Source organism: Phymastichus coffea, unplaced genomic scaffold, assembly GCF_024137745.1.
Source record: "Phymastichus coffea isolate CEN01 unplaced genomic scaffold, Cenicafe_Pcof_1.1 PCOF00184, whole genome shotgun sequence".
NCBI lineage: Eukaryota > Metazoa > Arthropoda > Insecta > Hymenoptera > Eulophidae > Phymastichus > Phymastichus coffea.
This window is the reverse complement of record NW_026706995.1, coordinates 115894-136506: the sequence shown is the minus strand read 5'-3', so window position 1 is coordinate 136506 and position 20613 is coordinate 115894. Positions and strand designations below refer to the sequence as shown.

Below are 20613 nucleotides of genomic sequence, written 5' to 3'. Positions count from 1 at the left end.
CGCCTCGGCGGCGGAGTGCAAGCGCAGCGCCTGCCGACTGCCATGTGCCGTTCACCTACGGTTACATCACTAGCGCGCGGCTCTATTGCGGATAGGAACGAGCGGTGAGCGAGAGAGGGGCGGAGGAGAGGCGACTGCCTTGAACCCGAGGCTGCTCTGCCGCCCGCCCGCCCGCCTGCATCCGCGCGCACGTGCTCGCAGCGTAACCGCCGCGATTACGCCTGCCTCGCTGCCATCGTTACTCGCATCTAGCACAACGCTTCAGCGCTTACGTAAGCTCGAACTCATCCTCGCAACGACTAAAAATAACAGCCACTCGCCAGCCGGGCTTTGCTCGAGACAAACTTTTATTATTATTATTATTGGTGGATCAATCGATGTACATGAGAACTTGGATAAAAACAAACAAATCGCCCGACCGACACATGCGCGCAGTCGGCGAAAGACACCAGGCAGAGTCGACGATGAGTAAAAGCACGAGGCATCGGGGCGGACAGCCGGGGCGCGCCGGGGCGGCTCAGCAGGTGGAGCACTTGCGGCCGGCGCGGACCGGGCGGCAGTTGTAGGAGTCGTCGCTGCTGTCGGAGTCCGCGCAGTCGCTGCAGCTGCAGCTGGTCGAGCTGTCGCCTGGGGAAGAGCAGAGCAGCGCTGAAACCGAGCGCCCGACTGGCTCCGCGCGGCCGGGCCTACTTACGGGCAGCCTTCTTCCTGGCCTTCTTCTTGGGCTTGCGCGCCTTGCCGGCGCCGGCCTTGGGCTTGGATTTGGGCTTGGAGCCGGCTCGGGGACGGCGAGCCGCGACGCGCCGCGAGCGCGCCGTGCGCCCGCAGCACTCGCTGCAGTCGGAATCCGAGCAGGCGGAGTCGCAGTCGCTGTCGCTGCTCGGGCAGCAGACCCCGTCCGGGCAGCGGGGGGCCCTCCTGCCGGGCTTGGCGCCCGAGGCTCCGCGCCCGCGGCCCATCTCGGCTCCGGATCCGCTGAGTGCCCTGGGTGTCGATCGGTTGCGCTGCTCGTCCGACGATTGGACCGGGACCACTTGGACGAGGCCCGTCAGCAGCCCCGCTGCTCGCAGTACTGGCCGGCGAATCCGCCGCTCGGTTCTTATAGGCCCGGCCGGTGCCTCTCGCCGGTTTCCATTGGTCGGTCGACCGACGCTTGTTGTCGCGACGTTCGCGGAACGACGTCGTCCGAGCCCGTCGATCGCCCCGACTGCTCGGCGGACCACGAGACGGCAGGCGGTTGTCGCTGCGACGGGGCGCACGTGGTGGCTGCAACCGGGGCTCTCGAGAGAGGCGTGCCAGCTTGCGCAATCGGTAGTGCGGCAACGCACGCATTCGCCGCTACCGTAGGCTGCGAATAGCATGAGAGAGAGAGAGAGAGAGAGAGAGAGAGAGAGAGAGAGAGAGAGAGAGAGAGAGAGAGAGTGGCAAGGCCAATCGGTAGTTACGCTGTTCGCCTATTTTCCCTGCATCGGTCGCTCGAGCGCCGAAGCAATCGCCGATCTAATCGCTCTCGCCTCGCCGAGCTGCGACCCGTCTAATGCACTCGCGAATCTAATCGCTCATCCCGTTGCCCATTATGTGACAACGGAACGAGGCTGCTTGCGATTGCAATTACTTCATTCCGACTGCTATTATTGGCATTATCATTATTATCGGGCGAGAGAGCGGATCGGCTCGGATCCACTTCGCAGTGCGCCGTCCGCTAAGCGAATGCTTACGGGTGCGCGCGCGCGCGCGCGCGTAACGTACAATGTGCCGTGGCGCAACGACTGTTATGAAATCCTTATCGGCGAGCCGTCGTCGGCGAGTGCGTCTGGGAGGCAAACGATTGCGCGCCAAGTGTGTACGATACGAGCGTGCGCTCGGCGTACTCCTATTTATATAGGCAGCCGATCGCGAATTCCCCTAATGCTCGGTCCTCGCCTCGCTCGTTCGGGCGCGTTGTAACGAATGCTCGCTCGTGCGGAACTCTGCCGGAAACACCAAATCCACCTATGTTCTTTGGCAAGTTGCTCTTTGCCGCCTGCTCATGACCACGCTATTTTCCGACCTTTTCGACGAGTGCTTTCACCTCCTGCTTATCGCACCCGATCGCTCGTTTCTTATTAAAATCACGCCAAATGGGCTTTTCGCTCCGGACAAACGTTTCTCGGAGCTACGATCAGGTTCGACAGCTGTTTACCTGTGGAATACTTTTGCTGGATCAGGCATTGGCTCGTTCGTCGGCTCGTTCGTTGGCTCGTTCGTTGACCGACACTCTTCGATAATATCAACAGCAGTAATGCTCAGCATTCGGAGAATTACATTTGGCAGTATATAGAAAGGCTATGCTCATTGAAAATGACCGACTGCTGGGCATTATTGTTGTCAGTATTATAAGAGCTGATAGTACATTGCTTATTCAAGTCAAAATATTCCATAGGTAAACAGATCTCAGGATTCGGAATTAGTTACCGAAGATTTTCTTGCCTTTAACTTGGCCAGACTCCTGGAGGAAAATTGAGTTCTTAGGTTGAGAAACCCATTGATTTCCTGATTTCGATAACAAGTCGTTGGTAAGAAAAGAGCGAGCACCGAGGAAATTCGGGATCGGAAGCGAAGTACGCGGAAAAGGTCCAAAATGCCGCATCAAGACGAAGCGGCCAAGAAGGCCGAGCGGGCTCCCAGAGCAGCTTGTTCTTCGTTCGAGTGCTATCTACGAGACGCGCGTTATCGCGACCAAGTCGCTAACTGCGTGCATGCCGATGACGGAGCACATCGTTGAGTGGATGATCATCGTCGGTTGAGTCCACCGTCGACCGTCCACCGATTCACGCGGAAGACGAAAAACAATGGGCAGGTCGGAAAAGGCACGCGAGCTCCCGCCAACGACAGCGCAGCCGACGGCGAACGGCTCGATGCCTCGACGGGCATGGCAGAGCGCGCCTCGAGATTGCTCGTTGCCGCTAACGAAGAACCCTCCAGAAGCGACCGTCGTTCTCCTGCCGACGCCGATGTGCGACGGTCCGCGCACTGCCGGACTCGCCCCTTGCCACCTGCCCCCTACCCCCTGCCGCCGGCCAATCGCGCCAATAATCGCCGGAACGATTGGGTTATTCTGTTTTTCGGACTGTTCGCGGGCGAGCTGGCAATCCGGTGGCGCGATCGAGTCTGCCACGTGACAGGCCGGCGGGTCGCGGCTCAGCGTAGATAAGCCAACTCTCCTCAGTCTCGGTTGGCCGCGGCGAGCCGAATAACATGGCCACAGCACTGCTCAAGTCGCTCTCGCAGCTTCGCTTCAAGCCGCACTCGCTCGCAGCCAGACGTATCCTTTTGCCGCGGCGCCGAGCCGCGCACTCGCTGGCCGTGGCTCGGCCTCGCGTTACGCAAAGCAGGTCTCGGTTTTCCTTGACCAGGCCGAGGAGGCGGCAGTATCGTCGAGCGCCAGCCACACCGCACACAAGCGTAAGTAGCGCTCGAGCTCCGGTCGGCGAACGTGCGTGCGCCTTGCCGGCCGGCCGCTCGGGCGCTCGGGCGCTCTGACGCGATCGGCTGCAGCGACTTTCAGGTGGGACGACGCGCTGAGCTTGGAGAGCCAGCTGACGCCCGAGGAGACGCTGCTGCGGGACCAGTTCCGCGGCTACTGCAGGGAGAAGCTGCTGCCGCGCGTGCTGGAGGCCAACCGGAGCGAGAGCTTCGACAGGGCCATCTTGAGGGAGCTGGGCGAGCTGGGGGCGCTCGGCTGCACCGTGCGGGGCTACGGGGCCGCGGGCGTCTCCTCGGTGGCCTACGGCCTGCTCGCCAGGGAAATCGAGGCCGTCGACAGCGGCTACCGCTCGGCCTTCTCGGTGCAGTCGTCGCTAGCCATCGGGGCCGTCGAGGCCTACGGCAGCGACGAGCAGAAGCAGCGCTTCCTGCCGGGACTGAGTAAGCGCCCCGGGCGCGTCGCGAGCGCGCTACTGACCGCGCGACCTTGCCTGCGCAGTTGCCGGCGAGCTGGTGGGCTGCTTCGGGCTGACGGAGCCGAACCACGGCAGCGACCCGGGCTCGATGGAGACGCGCGCCCGCCACGACCCCGAGCGCAAGCTCTACCGGCTGAGCGGCAGCAAGACGTGGTATAGCCGACGAGTGCCGGCGGGCCGGCGCCGCGCCTGCTACATACGGCTGCTGCTCTGCGCAGGATCACCAACGCGCCGATCGCGGACCTGCTGGTCGTGTGGGCCAAGTGCGACGACGCCCGGATCCGGGGCTTCCTGGTGGAGAGGGAGGGCGCGGCCGGCCGCGGCAGCCCCGGCGCGCTCGCCACCCCCAAGATCCAGGGCAAGTTCTCGCTGCGCACCTCGGTCACGGGCATGATCCTGATGGACGAGCTGAGCGTGCCCGAGGCCAACCTGCTGCCCCACGCCGAGGGACTGCGCGTAAGCCGCCCCGGGGCCGCGGCCCGGCGCGGGGCCCGCTCACCTTCTGTCGCTTCCGTGTTGCGTCGCAGGGCCCGTTCGGCTGTCTGAACAACGCGCGCTACGGCATCGGCTGGGGCGCACTGGGAGCAGCCGAGAGCTGCCTGCGGCTGGCGCGCGCCTACGTGCTCGAGCGCAAGCAGTTCGGTCGGCCGCTGGCCGCCAACCAGCTGGTGCAAAAGAAGTTGGCCGACATGATGACCGAGATCAGCCTGGGCCTGCAAGCTTGCCTGCGAGTCGGTCGGCTCAAGGACCAGAATAGGTAGGACTTGGCGGTGTGCGCCGCGCCCCATTCAATCCGCACCGTTCCGCAGGGCCACCCCGGAGATGATATGCCTGATCAAGCGCAACTCCGCCGGCAAAGCCCTGGAGATCGCGAGGGCGGCCAGGGACATGCTGGGAGGCAACGGTATAGCCGATGAGTACCACGTGATCCGTCACTTGATGAACCTCGAGTCCGTTAACACCTACGAAGGTTGTCCACCTCTCCGTATCCGCTCTCTCTCTCTCTCTCTCTCTCTCTGCCCTCCGCTTCACCTGACGAGTCGTTCTTTTCTAGGTACGCACGACATCCACGCTCTCATTCTCGGCAAATCCATAACGGGTATCGCCGCTTTTGCGGGATGAGCAGACGCTCGCCACTCGCTTGGACCCTTCTGCGCCGTCAATGGCCAGTGGACTACAACCTGTACCAATCTATGTGCATATTCGATTTAACCGGCAAATACACAGACGCTGATCAATCTAAAATATAGCTTTCATTAGTGCGACAATAAACATATTGCTACTTGCGTTCGACCCGATGACGTACCATATCGCACGCGAAGAATCGGCGAGGCGTCAAGGCGTAGATAGGCGATCGACTACCGAGTACCGACCGTCTACTCACTGTCACCGTTTCCAAATTGACTTTTGCCTTCCCAGTAACAGATGGCGCCACCGCCCTCTATTACACACACACTCACTGGTGACTGCAGCTCTACGACTCTTCATTTCGTTAGATTCATCAAATCAGCTGCGAATTGTGTCTAAGTGAACATTTGCGCTAGCATAAGCGAGTAAGTGGTTAAAATAAACGTAAAAAAGAGGACATAGTGAATGATGCGAGTGATCGAAAATGCATTAGGAATTGAATCAATCATGCTCGGTCTTGACATCTCATACTCAAGAACCACAGCTTCGTCCGACGCATCGGAAGCTTTTACGGCAATCTAAGGTATACGCATTATCGCAATTAACAAAGCATTGTCGTCACACGGGCAAACGGCTGTAGTTCGTTCGAACGGGCGATCACTCATCACCCTCATCTACGACTGTCCTGTGTCTTAATTTCTAGGATTTCCTCAAAGCTCGATTCACGGCAACGACGACGGCCGTTAATTATATACTACTTTGAGGTTATGTTGTTTATGATTGTCATTTACCAGTTTTGCTTAAACTCCGAAAACGCACAACAATTTGGCACTTGCTAAAAGAACGGACAAATAAAACAAGATTATTGCTAAATTTTAGGTAACATAAAATAATAATTTCAACTCATCGACAATTTATTTGTATTCAATAATCGTTCTTCGATAAGCGACGATTATATCCAAAGTCAAGACAACATCGTCTCGAGCATTTTATTGCCTTATGCAAGTGTTGCAATGATCCTATGCAAACTGAACTAAATAGCATTTGTTTAGGGTCTAGACATATTGTTGACTAGCCCTCATGACAATAACTTCGGAAACAAGAAGATTCAAAGCAGAGCGCAGTAGCTACCAGTAGCGCAGCTTTTCGTTTCTTCAGGAGATTTGAGATCACAATGATGACCGAATGCGATCGACAGATGAGGATAGCAGCTGACGATCGCCAGATTCGCACGGCCGCAGAGTCACTATTGAATGCATCGATCAATTCCGGCAGAAGCAGCTACGCTCAGAACTTAAGGAGTCCGGATTACGTGAATGAGGCGTTTGTAGCAGGCTTGCGTTACAATGGCAGAATGTCCAATGTTCGCCGATTTTTCTGCCTCTTTGTTACCTTTGACTTTCTCTTTACGATTCTCATGTGGCTAATATGTATAATGGTAAGTATTTTTACTGCTCTATCTCTCAACATTGACTTATTACACTGTTCTGGCTTACACTTACTAACTCTTACTCTTCACAGATCTCCGGCAAAAGTGTTCAGACCTCTTTCGTGGATCAGATCGTCCATTACAACGTCAAAACCTCGCTTTTTGACATAGTTGTGAGTATCAATTCATATATTTCGGCAACTTTGCAATTAACAATAGATATACATTTCTGGACAGAACCGGTGAAATTACATTTTTCACAGATGACTGCAGCTTGTAGATTTACAATCCTCCTGTTATTTTATGCATTACTGCACATCAATCATTGGTTTGTCGTAGCAGTAAGTCGAGCCATTGGTTGTTTTTATTATTATGATTACGACTACAGATCAACTCATCTGTATTATTTATTTAATTTCATATTATTTTTGTGCAATTGTCAACACTTTGATTATTTATTGATGACATACTTGCTTAGGCATCTACGACGTTGACCTGTGCCTTTTTGCTGACTAAAGTCTTTCTTTATGACGTGAGTACCTCTTATCGTGCATTTTACCGTCAGTCGGTAATTTAGTTGATTAACGTGGTTGTTGATTCGTTTGAAATGTAAATGTATTTTTAAATTATTTTCCGTCAGTGGTCCAAACCCAGTCAGCCAGTGTTTGAAGTTCTACTTGTTCTTACGTCATTTGTGCTGGTATGGAGCGAAGTTTGGTTTTTAGATATAAAAGTGATTCCACAAGAATCTCAAGCACGAGATTGGTTTTTGGGTAATAAATCATCGTTAATATTATTTAATCAGTAGCGGTCTTAGTACAGGATGAATCATTGGCATAGTCAACTTAGCTGTATTACTTTTATCATTTCTAAAAATGTACAATGTAATCAAAGTTGATGACTAAAGAAATGGTTTAAACGATCGAAGCGTAGTAGTAAACTATAATGATAATAAAAATATAATATGATAGTATTTCTTGTTAACAAAGATTTCCGTTGAATAAAATTAGTATTAGTATCGGGTAACTTTCTTTCTACAATTTTCGGAAGTTAACCTGATGCAAAGTCATTAGTAAAGGGATTAAAACCTTTTCTGAGGACTTTGTAGGCAATAACAATACAATGGTCAAATACCGCGTATTTAAAACGGGAAAACATTGTTCGTTCTATTTACAAGTCCAAACCGTATTACTGTAGCGAATTTAATGTGAAAAAACATTTTCTTCGTTATTCCATTCTCTATGTTGGATCGCTCTTGAAATTTGAATATTATCTTCAAATAAATTTTACAAGTAGTGTTACCAGAATATTTTGAAATAATGTACATATCATCACAGGAATAGTTTATTAAAAAGGCAATATAAAAAGTTACATGAAAACGCAAGTTAAATAGATAATTATGGCAAGTTGAAAAAAGCCACAGTAAACACGAGAGTAGCTTTGCTAGCTAAGTTTGCAGTTCACGAACTGTTTTAATAGTGCCACATTCTCTTCTAAAGGGTTTCCAGATACTGAAAGAGCACCACTTCTTAGCCCCAGCTCAGTAGTGCCAGCTTTTATGCCGGTGGAAAACGCTGGATCTTTCTATACGCCTATGGATTCACCTGACCATTCTGACGACGAGGGTCAAAGCCATAGGAGAAGAATAGACAGCCATCCGTCATTTTTATCAACCACAATCGACCTAAAGTTGCCCTTAGAAAAGGTAAAGGTTAAGCCGTTCAAGGTATTGCCGGAACATACCTGTCGCGGCGGTGCGCTTTAAAATCAAACTTGTTCGTGTACGTCGACACGTTACGTCCGACGATAATTTGTTATCGGATTTGACAAATACGTCCATGAAAAGGAAAACGAAGCAGCTGATAGCGAAAGGAGATCATTTGAGAATAGCAAAGTATATAGATTGAGCGTGGCATTCCGTATAGATTAACTTACACACATTGTGTGAACGGCCTAAAAAGAAACCCGAATGGACATTGATCGACTCGATCGTCAACAATCTTGTTCTGAAGGTGTCGCAAGGAAAAGATTGAGGTGACTTGAGAACCGATTGGTCGAGTCGGTTGAAAAGCAGCAGTGGTGTGCGTAATACGGTGCGGGCGCTTGGGTACAAGGGTCGTCAGAACGCTGACGCATGTGCGAATAAGCAAACGTCAGCGAATCTGCGAAAAGCAAGCGCGAGGCTATTAGCAGCAATGGTTGAGGATCGATGTCGCATAGAAGCTTTCTGAGGAGGGGCCTCGGTTGCTTGGAGGGCGCGCTCGAGCTCGATCGATGAGCAAGCGGCCGGGGCGATGTCTTGGACGAGCGCGCATTGAAAATAGTTGAGTGGACTCGGTAGTTGAATCTGTTGACATTACAGGTCGAGGAGTGTAAGCGAGAGGCGCCTTTGCTACTGAAGAAATGCTACGATCTGATTGTGTCGCAAGACTGGAAAGTCGAACAAGTGACGGAGGATGGCGACGTGGTCTCTTGGATGGTTTTGCCGAAACCCGATGGGAAAATTTTCAAAATTACAGTAGGTGAAGCTAGAGTCCAAGTGCTATGGGCGGCCAGTGAATAACCGTAACGCGTTTGCTTGATTACAGGGCATAGTCGACGCGTCGGCCTCGAAGCTCGCAAGGTCATTGTACGACAACATCGAGTCGAGCACCTCGTGGAACCAGCAGATAGAGGAGTCCAGGAAGATCTGCGTACGCGATTTATTACTTTTTGAGAAGAATATTGCCCGAGATACTGAGCTAATGTTTTCTGCTTATTTGCAGGATATAGATAGTAATACGGATCTGGTATATCAGGCAACAAAACCGTTCGGGAACGGAGCAGTAGCAGCTAGAGATTTTGTGATCCTTAGGCACAGGGGCAAGTATAGCTCGTACTTTATCAACAGTGGAATTTCAGTCAACTTCAGCACAGTGCCAAATCGGAAGAATTACGTGAGGTAATAGATTTTGAGCGGCATTATTATCTGTCAGCGTAAATCGTATATACGATCATATGATTGGCTACACGATGAACGATCAAATTTCAGAGGTGTAAACGGATTGGGCTGCTTTGCGACTTGCAGCGTAGCGAGCGATCAAGAGGACCGCTGTCAATTTGTCTGGCTGCTCAACACAAATCTCAAAGGTTGGATCCCACAGAAAATTGTCGATGTGTCTTTGTCCATGATATTGTCGAACTTCATGAAGGCACTTAGATGCCATGCGCATACACTGAAAGACTGACAAAACGTGAATTTGGAATTGTGGCGTGAATCGATTTATGCAACTGCCAATTCCAACTTGCGTCAATCGAGTAATTTCAATGCTTTTATTTTTATATGATCCATTCATTCTCTCTCTCTCTCTCACTCGCTCTCTCCCTGTCAAGTGTATAGATAGTTGCATTCACTTTTTTTTCATTTTTTCATTAATCGTAAGATTTATTCATTCGCTCCTGATTCAACTATTCTTTTGTAAAATATTTATACGTAGCAATGGAGTTGATATCCTAGTGAGACATTTTATTAGCTGTTCTTTTAATCGAATTATTCCGACTTTATTGACAAATGAGTATGTGATAAATAATTTATTTCTAACTTTTTTTATAAAATTGATTACGAAGGAGGTTGCTCATTGTCTTTACGTATACACATATGCCTCCGCGCTTATTTGTACAAATATTACAAACATCATGAATTCAATTCACAATAGAATCTTGTACATTATTTTAAGAATTTTTTACCTCTATACATAAGAATACTAAAAAAATAACAATAATGAATGAACAAAATTTGTTATTAAGCAAACGTATGCTGGAAAAGACAATTTAAAATTGATATTATATTGATATTGTAAAATACGTAAACGTGTGAAGTATAATGCGTGGTGATCTAGTTTATTTCAATGAAATCAATAGTTTCACTACAATAATCCATCTCTAATGAAAGTTGTTGGTGCTAGGAAATAAAATTGATTAGAATTCTAGCCATAGAGTCAAATAATTAATATGGAAATCATTACAAAAAAAGCGCAATACATATTTCATTGTACAATCTGAAACTACGAATTGGTATGTATACGAGATAAAATATCTAGTTCGAACTAAGAAAGTTAATAGCTTGGATGGCCGTCAATTCTATCAGCATTCTTTGAAAGCTTCGCTGTATCATTTAAAACGAATATTATAATGTGTCATTGTAATCGTAAATTCTAAGATACATAATGTAAAATCAAAATGTAAACTGTGAATGTGTAAAAAAGTTATACGAAATTATTTTTTTTTTTTTATAAAAAATATGCGTTAACAAATGAAAAAAAGTCGGAAAATTTTTCTCCTGCGTTTGAACATTGCACAATAAAATATTGATGGTAGGACAAGCGCTAACAATTGTCAACAATTAAAAAGTAATAGCGACATTCCGATTTGAAACGGCATCTGAGTTGGAACAGAGCAAAGTGTTGGTGCTTCTCAAGTAGTCAATTGGTTGAAGTTGTCCCGATACATTATACAGAAAGTTTCGAGGAAGTTGTCCACGAGGGTTGGCGCTGAGAATGGCCGCTCAGTTGGTTTCGCCATTGATAAAGAATATAGGAATGGAGCTGTGTTTTGCAGGTGCAAAACGCGCGCGAGGGCGTGCAAGTGAAAGTAGTGAAGAAGGAGAAGAGGGGCAAGCGTGAACGGCTGGTCGAAAATAGGAGCGAGCAGGGCGTTAAAAAATAGGTTTCCCTGCGACGCCGATGCGGAGGAAGGAAGGAAGGAAGGAAGCGAGCTAGCAAGCAAAGTAAGCGAGCGAAGGGGAAGAAAAGAAGGGAAGGGGCGGGTGCGTGCGCGCGAGCAAGCAGGACAGGAGTCGGGAGCGGAGGCGCGCCGGCGCAGGTACTCGGTGGGCTCCGATCGGCGGCCGCGGCAAAGAGCGGCTGCCGTCGGCCAGTAGCAGCAGTGGCGACGAGCAGCGGCCGTGGAAGCGCAACGCGGAGCAGCAGCAGAGTCCAGTGAGTGCGTCCAACAGGCTCGGACGGCGCGTCCCAGAGATGGAGGGCGACATGCCCTTGACAGTTGCCGAGTGGCCAGCGCCCCCGCAGCCCGTAAAGCATGCCGCAGCCGCGGCCGTCACCGCCGCAATGGTCAGTCGCAACGACAATTTATTTTAGCGCGCTCTCTCTCTCTCTCTCTCTCTCTCTCTCTCTCTCTCTCTCTCTCTCTCTCTCTCTCTCTCTGTGTCTCTTTCTCCTTTGGCTCTCCGTCGGTCCACAGATCGATCTCTTATTTTTGCCCCGCGCGGCCCGCCCATGCTACGCGCGCAGCTCCCCCCGCTCTGCTCCCTGACTCGTCACGCGGAGCCGCTCAGCATTGCTCGCCAGCAGCGGGCGGCTCTGTTTACATTTTGATTTATGCGAGCACGGCGGTCAGGCCAGCCGAACTTTCACTCGAGCTTTCGAGCGACCAACGGCGATTCTCGCGATGCTTGCCATTCTGCTTCTCGCACCACCATAAAAGCTACTCGTCGTAGTTACAAATATCCGCCTCGTCGCCTCCTCGCTCGATCGTTTTGGAGCGCGTAAATCGCACATTCTCTCTCTCTCTCTCTCTCTCTCTCTCTCGCGCGCTCAATTTATAAATGGAACTACCTCTCCTTTTGCCGCGAATGCGCAAGATCAGCTGCCGCAGCAGCTGTGCAACGCTAGTACGTTTAGGTAGCTATCGATGCTGTCTTGTGCTGATTCGGAGATCGCGAGACTTTCGGAACAATCAGCGTTGTGGGATAGAGCCCATTGTCCAATATATCAGAAAATGAGCCGAGCTGTCGGACTTGGAAGTGAACAAGCAAGGTCGCTTTGAGAAAAAGCCATTTCCAAGTTAAAACAATGCGCGAAACCGAACCGACAGATGCGTAGGCATTGACAGTTACGCGTTGACAACCAAAGTTTTCTTTCTTTCTTGGACAATTTGCAACTTCTCTGACACCGATACTCCTGTGTAGCGAGTGTGTATTTAACTGGAATGTACACGTATCGATTACGTGGAGCATTCTCGGCGGAGACTCCGTAAGCTCTAGTCCAAGCAAAATGCCAGTCGGAGACGACAGATCGAAGGCTTGTTTTAGGCTTCTGTATATATTACGTCTACTCGGATGTGGTGGTGCGCATTGAAACTTGGGGAAGATTGTCGTGTACGCGACAAATTTGAGATGAAAAAGGCACGGTCAGCTGGAAAATTGCTTGCGATTACTCGTAAAGCAGCCGCACTGAAATCGGCCGTGTCGTTCCGGAGACGCGCGCGAACGGGCGCAAAGTAAACGTCCAGTGGAGTACAGATGGCCCGCCTTCTGTATTCCGCAAGTCGGCAAAAATGCATTGGCGAGCGCGCGCTCGTCAAGAGAGAACAAAGAGGCCAAGAGCCAACGAGGCTCGCACGGCCGGCGATCGCCGAGGAAGGCGACCGCCCGATCGAACGGGTACCGATTGGTTTGCTTGGCCGATGACGCACGGGACTGCCCTCTCGGAACTCTCGTCCAGTGGAGCGCTTCGGCGAGTCAGCACCGATCGGCGGCACGGCGCAGACGAGCCGGAGCTTGGAGTCCGCGGCCAGGCATCGGCCTCGGGGGATTCCGCTCGGCCGTCTTGGCGGCATTTCCCGCGCGCGCCGCCTCTGCGACGAGAGAGAGCGCGTCGATCGCGAGCCGCGATATCGCGATATCCGCCTGCAGGTTGTCGTACGCGCGGCTCTTCCTCCCGCTGACACAGTTACGGCTACTCGAGCGCGAGTCGTCCGCTGCTGTGCGCATCGAGAGTCGATCGGCCGGCCCGCGATCGGCTGCACCGGCTGCCGCCGCGCGCAGGTCCGAGCTGTCCTGACAGCAATGGTCGTCGATGCGCGCAGGTGACATGAAGCTTGGCTGGCGCCGCAGCTCAGCCGCCCTGCCCGAGTTTCCCGAGCGCACCAGCGCGCTTGGCCCGACAATATGGCTCTCCACTGGGATAAACTCTCGCCAGCCGAATTCCAACAGCTTCAAGACTTGGCCTCCTGTGAGTCGCGTCCACCTAATAAGCCAGCGTACGTGCACGCGCATGTTTATTGAACGAGCTTCGTTACTTGCTGCTTCGCAGACTCCACGAGGAAGCTGCAGGATGTGCTCCTCGACTTTTGCGCGGTCCAAACATCCTCGGGTGCGCCGAAATACCATCCCGACGGGGTAAGTTCTATCGAACCATCGTTCCGTCTATAAGTGTTCAATGTCACTCTTTCAATTTTTCACTGTTGTTCGTAAGCGAAGCATTGAAGCAGAGAACAAAGTAACGCTGTCGCTCAATACTCTATGTACACGGCAACTGAGGAAAGCAGCCTTTCAATCATCATTGCAGTCGTGATAAAAATTAGCGCGCATAAGATAAGACTAAACTTTTTCCACTGGCCAATTTTTTTAACGTACGGCAGTTAATTTCGAAGATACATTTATATGGACTCTTTAATCAGCCTCCGTGTGATCCACGTGATGAAATCTAGATCGAGCCGTTGCACGGTTATGTAAAGTCTTTTTACCAGTCTACCAAATTTAGTGTATGAGGAATTCCACAAAATAGTACTATAACTCGACGCCGTTTTATTTTCAAATTGAACGCAGGCCTTGCTCGAACCAGTTTTACGTACTATTTAATATTTATAAAAATGCAAAAAACTTTCGTTGGTACGAATTGCAAAAATACTCGAAAAACGAAACGTTTTCATTGCTGACTTACGAAATTACGTTAATCGGACCTTAAATTTGGATTCGACCTAAAAAAATTAATGAAAACTCGTATATTTTGTTGTGTTCTACTTGAACTGTTGAATTGAAAAATTCATTAACGTTTGCGTCGATCAAAGCGTTACCGGGACTAATATTTCCAAAAATTCAAGCAGAAAATTGATAAAAGTATCGAAATTCGATGTATTTCGACTCGAGCATACCAAATTGGAGTCGAAATTAGCGTTATCTTTCTTAACTTTTGACGAATTTCCAAGAAATTATCTGAATACAGCGTTTGCGGCACTTGCACGAACAAAAAAGTGGATTTCAGAAAACAGCAGACGACGGTTCAGAGTACTATGAACCTTTTGGTATTTCATGCACTATGGAAACTGTGATTATGGTGTTCTTCATAGACCTGTCGATAATGCTGTTTTTAAAATCAAGTCGCAATATTCATCATGTATCGGTCACAAATACTCTTTACACAACATAGTTACAATTTTCATTAGACGTTTACAAGCAATTTTCGAAAATGGTGCAAAAAGTCACATGATTCCAAGTAGTCAAAGATGCGATATTTTTAGTTGGCTTAAAATTGAAAGAGTGAAACCACACGAATCGAATGTATAACAATAAGATAATAATTGGAAAGAAACATTACAGCATGCATCTAGCTTAATTCACTGTTATCGCAATTGTCGCTGGAAGTCGGTAAGCTGCACGCATGTAGCGCTGAACGAAAGCTCGTAGCTTACGTATCCATGAATTAAAGTGTCGCAGAGATGAGAACCCGTGGCAAAGCTAAAACACTCGCTGCGCACGCTCGAATATCTAGATAAACGTTTTCTCAGCCGAATGATCTGCGGCTCCGACGGAACCGAGGGACTGAGAAACTCGATGAATTCCGAGATCGTAGGCATCGAGTCCTGCATCGAGCAAAGCTCACCGTCGCTGGCCTAAGACTTTTGGTCTGATTGTCGATGAAGGCGCGTTCACTCGACTGCAGCAGTCAACGCGCTATTATCTTGCCAAATATTTTCAAAATGAGAAAACAATCGACATCCAAGCTGGTTCGCCACTCAAAATTACAACCAATTACGCGATAGTCATTTCGCAAGATACTTGAAAAGATGATTTCGCACGACACAGCTAGCTGGCTCTTTGTCGTAACTGCGACTGACATTATCCGCGTGATAATTTCCAAGATCTGGAGTAGCGAGTAAACTTGGCCACCATTTGATAAGCGCGTCGGCAACGCGTGGCAGGAAAAGAGAACAATCTAGTCTGTGATCTGTAACGTGCGTTTCTACTCCGATCGGGAGCCATGTTTCGGCAATCAGCTCCGAGTGACGGGCAAGCGGCGACTTGGAATCGCAATGGCTATCGGTCACAGCGAGCGATCAAGCAGCTGACAGGCATAAGAGAGCCACGGACAAGGTGTGCTCGATTAAAACGGTTCCGGGTTTCGCAATCGCATGCGCGGGCTGCAACTCATAAGCGCTCGTGTCCGATGATTAACGCACCCGGAATTAACGGATGCCTGGACCGCAGCTTGGAAGCTCGAAACTCGCGATTGCCCGTAATATTCGGCTCGCGTTTGCAAGGCTTACATTTGCCAAGGGACAATGCCGTTGATCCGTTGAACTTTGGAAGCGATCGAGAGCAGATTGTTCGCAGCGGCGACATTATTATCCGGGGCCAGGGATGCATCGACAATAAGCTCGGGCATATCAGCAGCGGGGGCGGCGTCCCCATGGAAACCGCGTAAGCCAGTGACGTCAGCGAGCTCGCGTCGATCGGAGCCGCGTGCGTGGAGCAGCAAGGAGGAGGGGCTGCGGTCGCTGCACTTGGCCCGATGACGCAACGTCGGCGAGCTCGCGACTCGGCCGGGGGCTGGCTCGCAGGGAGGAGAGCCGGGCCCGCGTCGCCGAGCGCCCCGAGCGCCCCGAGCGCCCCGAGCGTCGAAGCCCGACCTCGACACGCCGGCGCGGCCTCGGCGGCAGCCCGCGCCGGGACCCGTGTCGCGGCGCGCGACCCGATTCCGCGACGGGCGGCTGACGTCAGCCGTGGCGCCGCGACGTCACCCAGCGAGGGCGGCCGGCCAGGGGGCGGCGGCCCATTCAGCTCCGCCGGATTTCGCGAGCTCAACGGCCGCGGGGGGTTCATTGAGGAGCGCGCCGAGCACGCGGCACCTGACCCGGTGGAGCGACGACGCCGCCTGTGCAGCCGCCTCGCTGCACAACTGGCGCGACTCGCCGCGGCGGCCGCTCGCTCCGCCGCGCTCGGGGTGTGCGACGAGCGGAAGGCCGCTCGCTTTATTTATACGCCGCGCGGCTCGCCGAGAGCGGATCAGTGCAGCTGCATGAACGCTCGGCCGGAAGCCGAAGGGAAGCGGCGAGCGCGCCGGTCGATCGCGGCGCCGAGCGCAGCCCGACTCACCGGCCCGAACGGCGCGCCGTCGTTGCAGGACATCGACTACGAGGGCTTCCGCAGCTTCCTGGACGCCTACCTGGACGTGGCCACGCCGGACGAGCTCTGCCGGCACCTCTTCCTCTCGTTCGTGAAGAAGGCGGTCCAGCGCGGCGGCGACGGCAAGGCCTTCAAGGTGAGTGCCGAGCCCCGGCGGCTCGCGAGCCGCGCACGCCCGTCGCTAGCGCTCGGCCTGCCCGCAGGAGATGGCGGTGCTGACGTCGGCCACGGCCTGCGCGGCCATCACCTCGCACACCACCTCCAGCAGCAACGTCAACAGCCTCGGCGCGGCGGCGGCGGCGGCCGGCCAGCAGCAGGCCGCGCAGGGCTCGGAGCCCGGCCACGGCCCGTCCTCCTCCTCGTCCTCGTCCTTCGCCGACAAGATCCACGGCCTGACGGAGAAGCTGCAGGCCCTCGGGCACCACCGCGCCGACAGCGAGGCGAGCGGCAAGGCGCGCAGCGGTGAGTCCCAGTCCCCGCCTCGCTTCGTTTCGCTTCGTGCTTGCGCGACGGCCAGGCGCCGCTTCTCCGAGTTGCAGGCTGCGTGCACCCGGTGGTCACGGTGCCGCACACCTCCTACAGCTGCCACGACGTCCTGGACAAGAAGAGCACCGACAGCAGTCCCAGCCACAGCCAGATGTCGCGGAACTCGTCGCGCAAGTCCAACAACTCGCTGCTCGTCAACAACGGCAAACTCGAAGGTACTGCGCTCGCGGCCGCGACGCGCTGCTCCCTCCCGGGCCGACGACTGCGGGGCTCCGGTGGCAACCGCGCGTGCAACGCTCGCCGGCCGTGGGCTTGTCGTTGAGCGTCGGACGGGAAACTCGAGAAACGCGCCGCTCGTCGCTCGCCGTTCTTCGATGCGCCGGTCCAGCGGCCCTCTACCCGAACCGACTCGAGCCGGGCGCCTGGCTTCTTCTAGGGAACGACGAGGATGCGATCCAGACTTTCGCACGTTCCGCCGTTAAATGATCGAGCGTTTCGCTGGCGTCCAGCGGTTGTGGAGGGGACGTTTAAGTCGATGTTCAGCTATCAGGGATGAGTATGCGACTGTAGCTCATTTTCCGGCTACACCGGAGATCTCTAAAGAAACTCGGGATCTGAAAATTGACGTGGTCGGATCGAGGGAAAAAGATTACGTCGGCAGCAAAGTGGCGGGTAACGAAAAATTCGAAAATTCGAAAATTCACGCGCACACTCGAGAATGGCCGCGGCGTTGCTCGAATCGGCATTGGGTCGTTGGTTGCAGAGCTGCGCCAGCTGGTGAGGAAGCAGAGCACGATAGACGTGCACTCGGCGAAAGTCAGCCTGAAGGACATCGTGTGCTACCTGTCGCTGCTGGAGGCCGGGAGGCCCGAGGATAAGCTGGAGTGTAAGTCCGAAGCGCTGTCGAAGCCTAATAATCGCTCGGTCTAACGCACAGTCTGGCGGTTGCAGTCATGTTCCGGCTGTACGACACCGACGGCAACGGAGTGCTGGACACGAACGTAAGTGCGTTGGGTCGCATGCGCCGCCGAGGCGGACGTTAACGCGCTTGTTGTTCTGGCGGGCAGGAGATGGACTGCATCGTGAACCAAATGATGAACGTGGCCGAGTACCTCGGCTGGGACGTGTCGGAGCTGAAGCCGGTGAGTGGCGGACGGCGCCGCGGGCGCGACTGGCTGACAGCCTGGCGGCTTGCAGATCCTGCAGGACATGATGATCGAGATCGACTACGACGCCGACGGCACGGTCTCGCTGGAGGAGTGGAAGCGCGGCGGCCTGACGACGATCCCGCTGCTGGTGCTGCTGGGCCTCGACTCGAACGTGAAGGAGGACGGCAACCACCTGTGGCGGCTGAAGCACTTCAGCAAACCGGCCTACTGCAATCTCTGCCTCAACATGCTCGTGGGCCTCGGCAAGAAGGGCCTGTGCTGCGTCTGTGCGTGAGCTTGCCCGCGCGGGCCGCCGCCCGCCGCCGCCCCGCCGCCGCCGCCCCACCGCCGCTCAGCCGCCGCCTCTCCTGTTGCAGTCTGCAAGTACACGGTGCACGAGCGCTGCGTGCAGCGCGCGCCCGCCTCCTGCATCGCCACCTACGTCAAGAGCAAGAAGACCTCGCAGACGATGGCCCACCACTGGGTGGAGGGCAACTGCCACGGCAAGTGCAGCCGCTGCCGGAAGACCATCAAGAGCTACAACGGCATCACGGGCCTGCACTGCCGCTGGTGCCAGCTGACGCTGCACAACAAGTGCGTGTCGCAGGTGAAGGCCGAGTGCACGCTGGGCGAGCACGCGGCGCACATCCTGCCGCCCACGGCCATCTGCCCGGTGGTGCTGGACCGGCAGCGCTCGCTGTCGCGCGACGCCAAGCGGCCGGCCGGGCCCGAGGCGGCGCCGGCGGGCGAGTCGCCGCTGCAGCTGCGCCAGCAGCAGCCCGCCATGTCCTTCCAGATCACGCCGCCGGCCGACTGCACGCCGCTGCTGGTCTTCATCAACCCGAAGAGCGGCGGCCGCCAGGGCGAGCGCATGCTGCGCAAGTTCCAGTACATCCTGAACCCGCGACAGGTGCACAACCTGGCCGTCGGCGGGCCCATGCAGGGCCTGCAGATGTTCCAGGACGTGGCCAACTTCAAGGTGGTCTGCTGCGGCGGCGACGGCACCGTCGGCTGGGTGCTCGAGACCATGGACCGCGTGCGGTTCGAGCGCCAGCCCGCGGTCGCGGTCATCCCGCTGGGCACGGGCAACGACCTCGCGCGCTGCCTGCGCTGGGGCGGCGGCTACGAGGGCGAGGCGCTGCACAAGCTGCTGCGCAAGATCGCGCGCGCGAGCCCGGTCATGATGGACCGCTGGCGCATCGAGCTCAGCGAGAGCGCGGCCTCGGGTCCCGGCCCCGGCCCCGGCGAGCCGCCGCCCGGCCCGCAGCGCCAGCAGCAGCACTGCATCCCCTACAACATCATCAACAACTACTTCTCCGTGGGCGTGGACGCGGCCATCTGCGTCAAGTTCCACCTCGAGCGCGAGAAGAACCCCGAGAAGTTCAACAGCCGCATGAAGAACAAGCTCTGGTACTTCGAGTACGCGACGAGCGAGCAGTTCGCCGCGAGCTGCAAGAACTTGCACGAGGACATCGAGATCGTGGTGAGTGCCGCGGCCGCCGCGCGCTCTTGCCGTTGCCGTTGCCATCGTTGCCGTTGCTGTTGCCAGTGCGACGGCGTGCCCCTGGAGCTGGCGCACGGGCCCGCGCTGCAGGGCGTGGCCCTGCTCAACATCCCCTTCAGCCACGGCGGCTCCAACCTCTGGGGCGAGCACCAGGCCAGGCAGCGGCTGGCCAAGCGCGAGAGGCGCCCCGACAAGGAGTTCAGCACCAGCAGCTTCAACTCGGTGGACCTGACCGCCGCCATTCAAGGTGCGCGAGCTCTCTCTCTCTCTCTCTCTCTCTCTCTCTCTCTCTCGCTCGCTCTCTCGTTCTATCGTTGGCTCTCGCTCCGTTGGCAGACATCGGCGACAAGCTGATCGAGGTGATTGGCCTGGAGAACTGCTTGCACATGGGCCAGGTGAAGACGGGCCTGCGCGCCTCCGGCCGGCGACTGGCCCAGTGCAGCAGCGTGCGCATCAGCACCGGCAAGCGCTTCCCCATGCAGATCGACGGCGAGCCCTGGATGCAAGGCCCCTGCACCGTACGTCCGGCCGCGCGCTCCCCGCCCGCGGCTCGCGCCCTCACGCCCCCCCTTGCTCGTTGCAGATCAACATCACGCACAAGAACCAGGTGCCGATGCTGATGGCGCCGCCGCCCGACAAGCGCAAGGGCTTCTTCCGCTTCTTCAAGAGGTGAACTGCGGGCGCCCAGCGGTGCTTGCAGCCCCCGCGCGCCCCACCTACGCCAAGTACAAACGCCAGCAGCGCTGCGCGGCCCCCCTGGATCGACTCGAGCGTCGCAGACTGTCGTAGCTGCC

At 54.3% G+C, this 20613-nt stretch overlaps 3 protein-coding genes across 8 annotated transcripts; 2 read left to right on the top strand and 1 right to left on the bottom strand.

The window, feature by feature from the left end:
* Positions 1 to 308: 308 nt before the first annotated feature.
* On the bottom strand, positions 309 to 1087 carry LOC131673559 (uncharacterized). The gene is made up of 2 exons (XM_058951633.1): positions 695 to 1087; positions 309 to 627 (listed from the first exon to the last, which is right to left on the bottom strand). The coding sequence occupies exons 1-2, from the start codon at positions 957 to 959 to the stop codon at positions 518 to 520; spliced, it is 375 nt and encodes a 124-aa protein (XP_058807616.1). The 5' UTR covers positions 960 to 1087; the 3' UTR covers positions 309 to 517.
* A 2033-nt stretch (positions 1088 to 3120) lies between these two features.
* On the top strand, positions 3121 to 10751 carry LOC131673565 (glutaryl-CoA dehydrogenase, mitochondrial). 5 transcript variants are annotated; one of them, XM_058951651.1, is made up of 11 exons: positions 5075 to 5652; positions 6122 to 6507; positions 6591 to 6671; positions 6762 to 6839; positions 6977 to 7030; positions 7139 to 7271; positions 7998 to 8203; positions 8861 to 9016; positions 9087 to 9191; positions 9264 to 9439; positions 9530 to 10751. In XM_058951651.1, the coding sequence occupies exons 2-11, from the start codon at positions 6244 to 6246 to the stop codon at positions 9723 to 9725; spliced, it is 1449 nt and encodes a 482-aa protein (XP_058807634.1). In that variant the 5' UTR covers positions 5075 to 5652; positions 6122 to 6243; the 3' UTR covers positions 9726 to 10751. The 5 variants fall into 5 exon arrangements, with proteins under 5 accessions (XP_058807637.1, XP_058807638.1, XP_058807634.1 ...); XM_058951653.1 differs by having other exon boundaries at positions 6111 to 6507; XM_058951652.1 differs by having other exon boundaries at positions 5773 to 6507.
* A 647-nt stretch (positions 10752 to 11398) lies between these two features.
* On the top strand, positions 11399 to 20610 carry LOC131673564 (diacylglycerol kinase 1). Of its 2 annotated transcripts, XM_058951649.1 has the most exons (14): positions 11399 to 11606; positions 13363 to 13508; positions 13590 to 13675; positions 16680 to 16817; positions 16885 to 17143; positions 17221 to 17382; positions 17931 to 18053; positions 18119 to 18168; positions 18235 to 18309; positions 18365 to 18602; positions 18693 to 19798; positions 19865 to 20066; positions 20156 to 20337; positions 20403 to 20610. In XM_058951649.1, the coding sequence occupies exons 2-14, from the start codon at positions 13445 to 13447 to the stop codon at positions 20490 to 20492; spliced, it is 2775 nt and encodes a 924-aa protein (XP_058807632.1). In that variant the 5' UTR covers positions 11399 to 11606; positions 13363 to 13444; the 3' UTR covers positions 20493 to 20610. The 2 variants fall into 2 exon arrangements, with proteins under 2 accessions (XP_058807632.1, XP_058807633.1); XM_058951650.1 differs by lacking the exons at positions 11399 to 11606; positions 13363 to 13508; positions 13590 to 13675; ... (1 more) ...; positions 16885 to 17143; positions 17221 to 17382 and adding an exon at positions 17397 to 17839.
* The last annotated feature ends 3 nt before the right edge of the window (positions 20611 to 20613 follow it).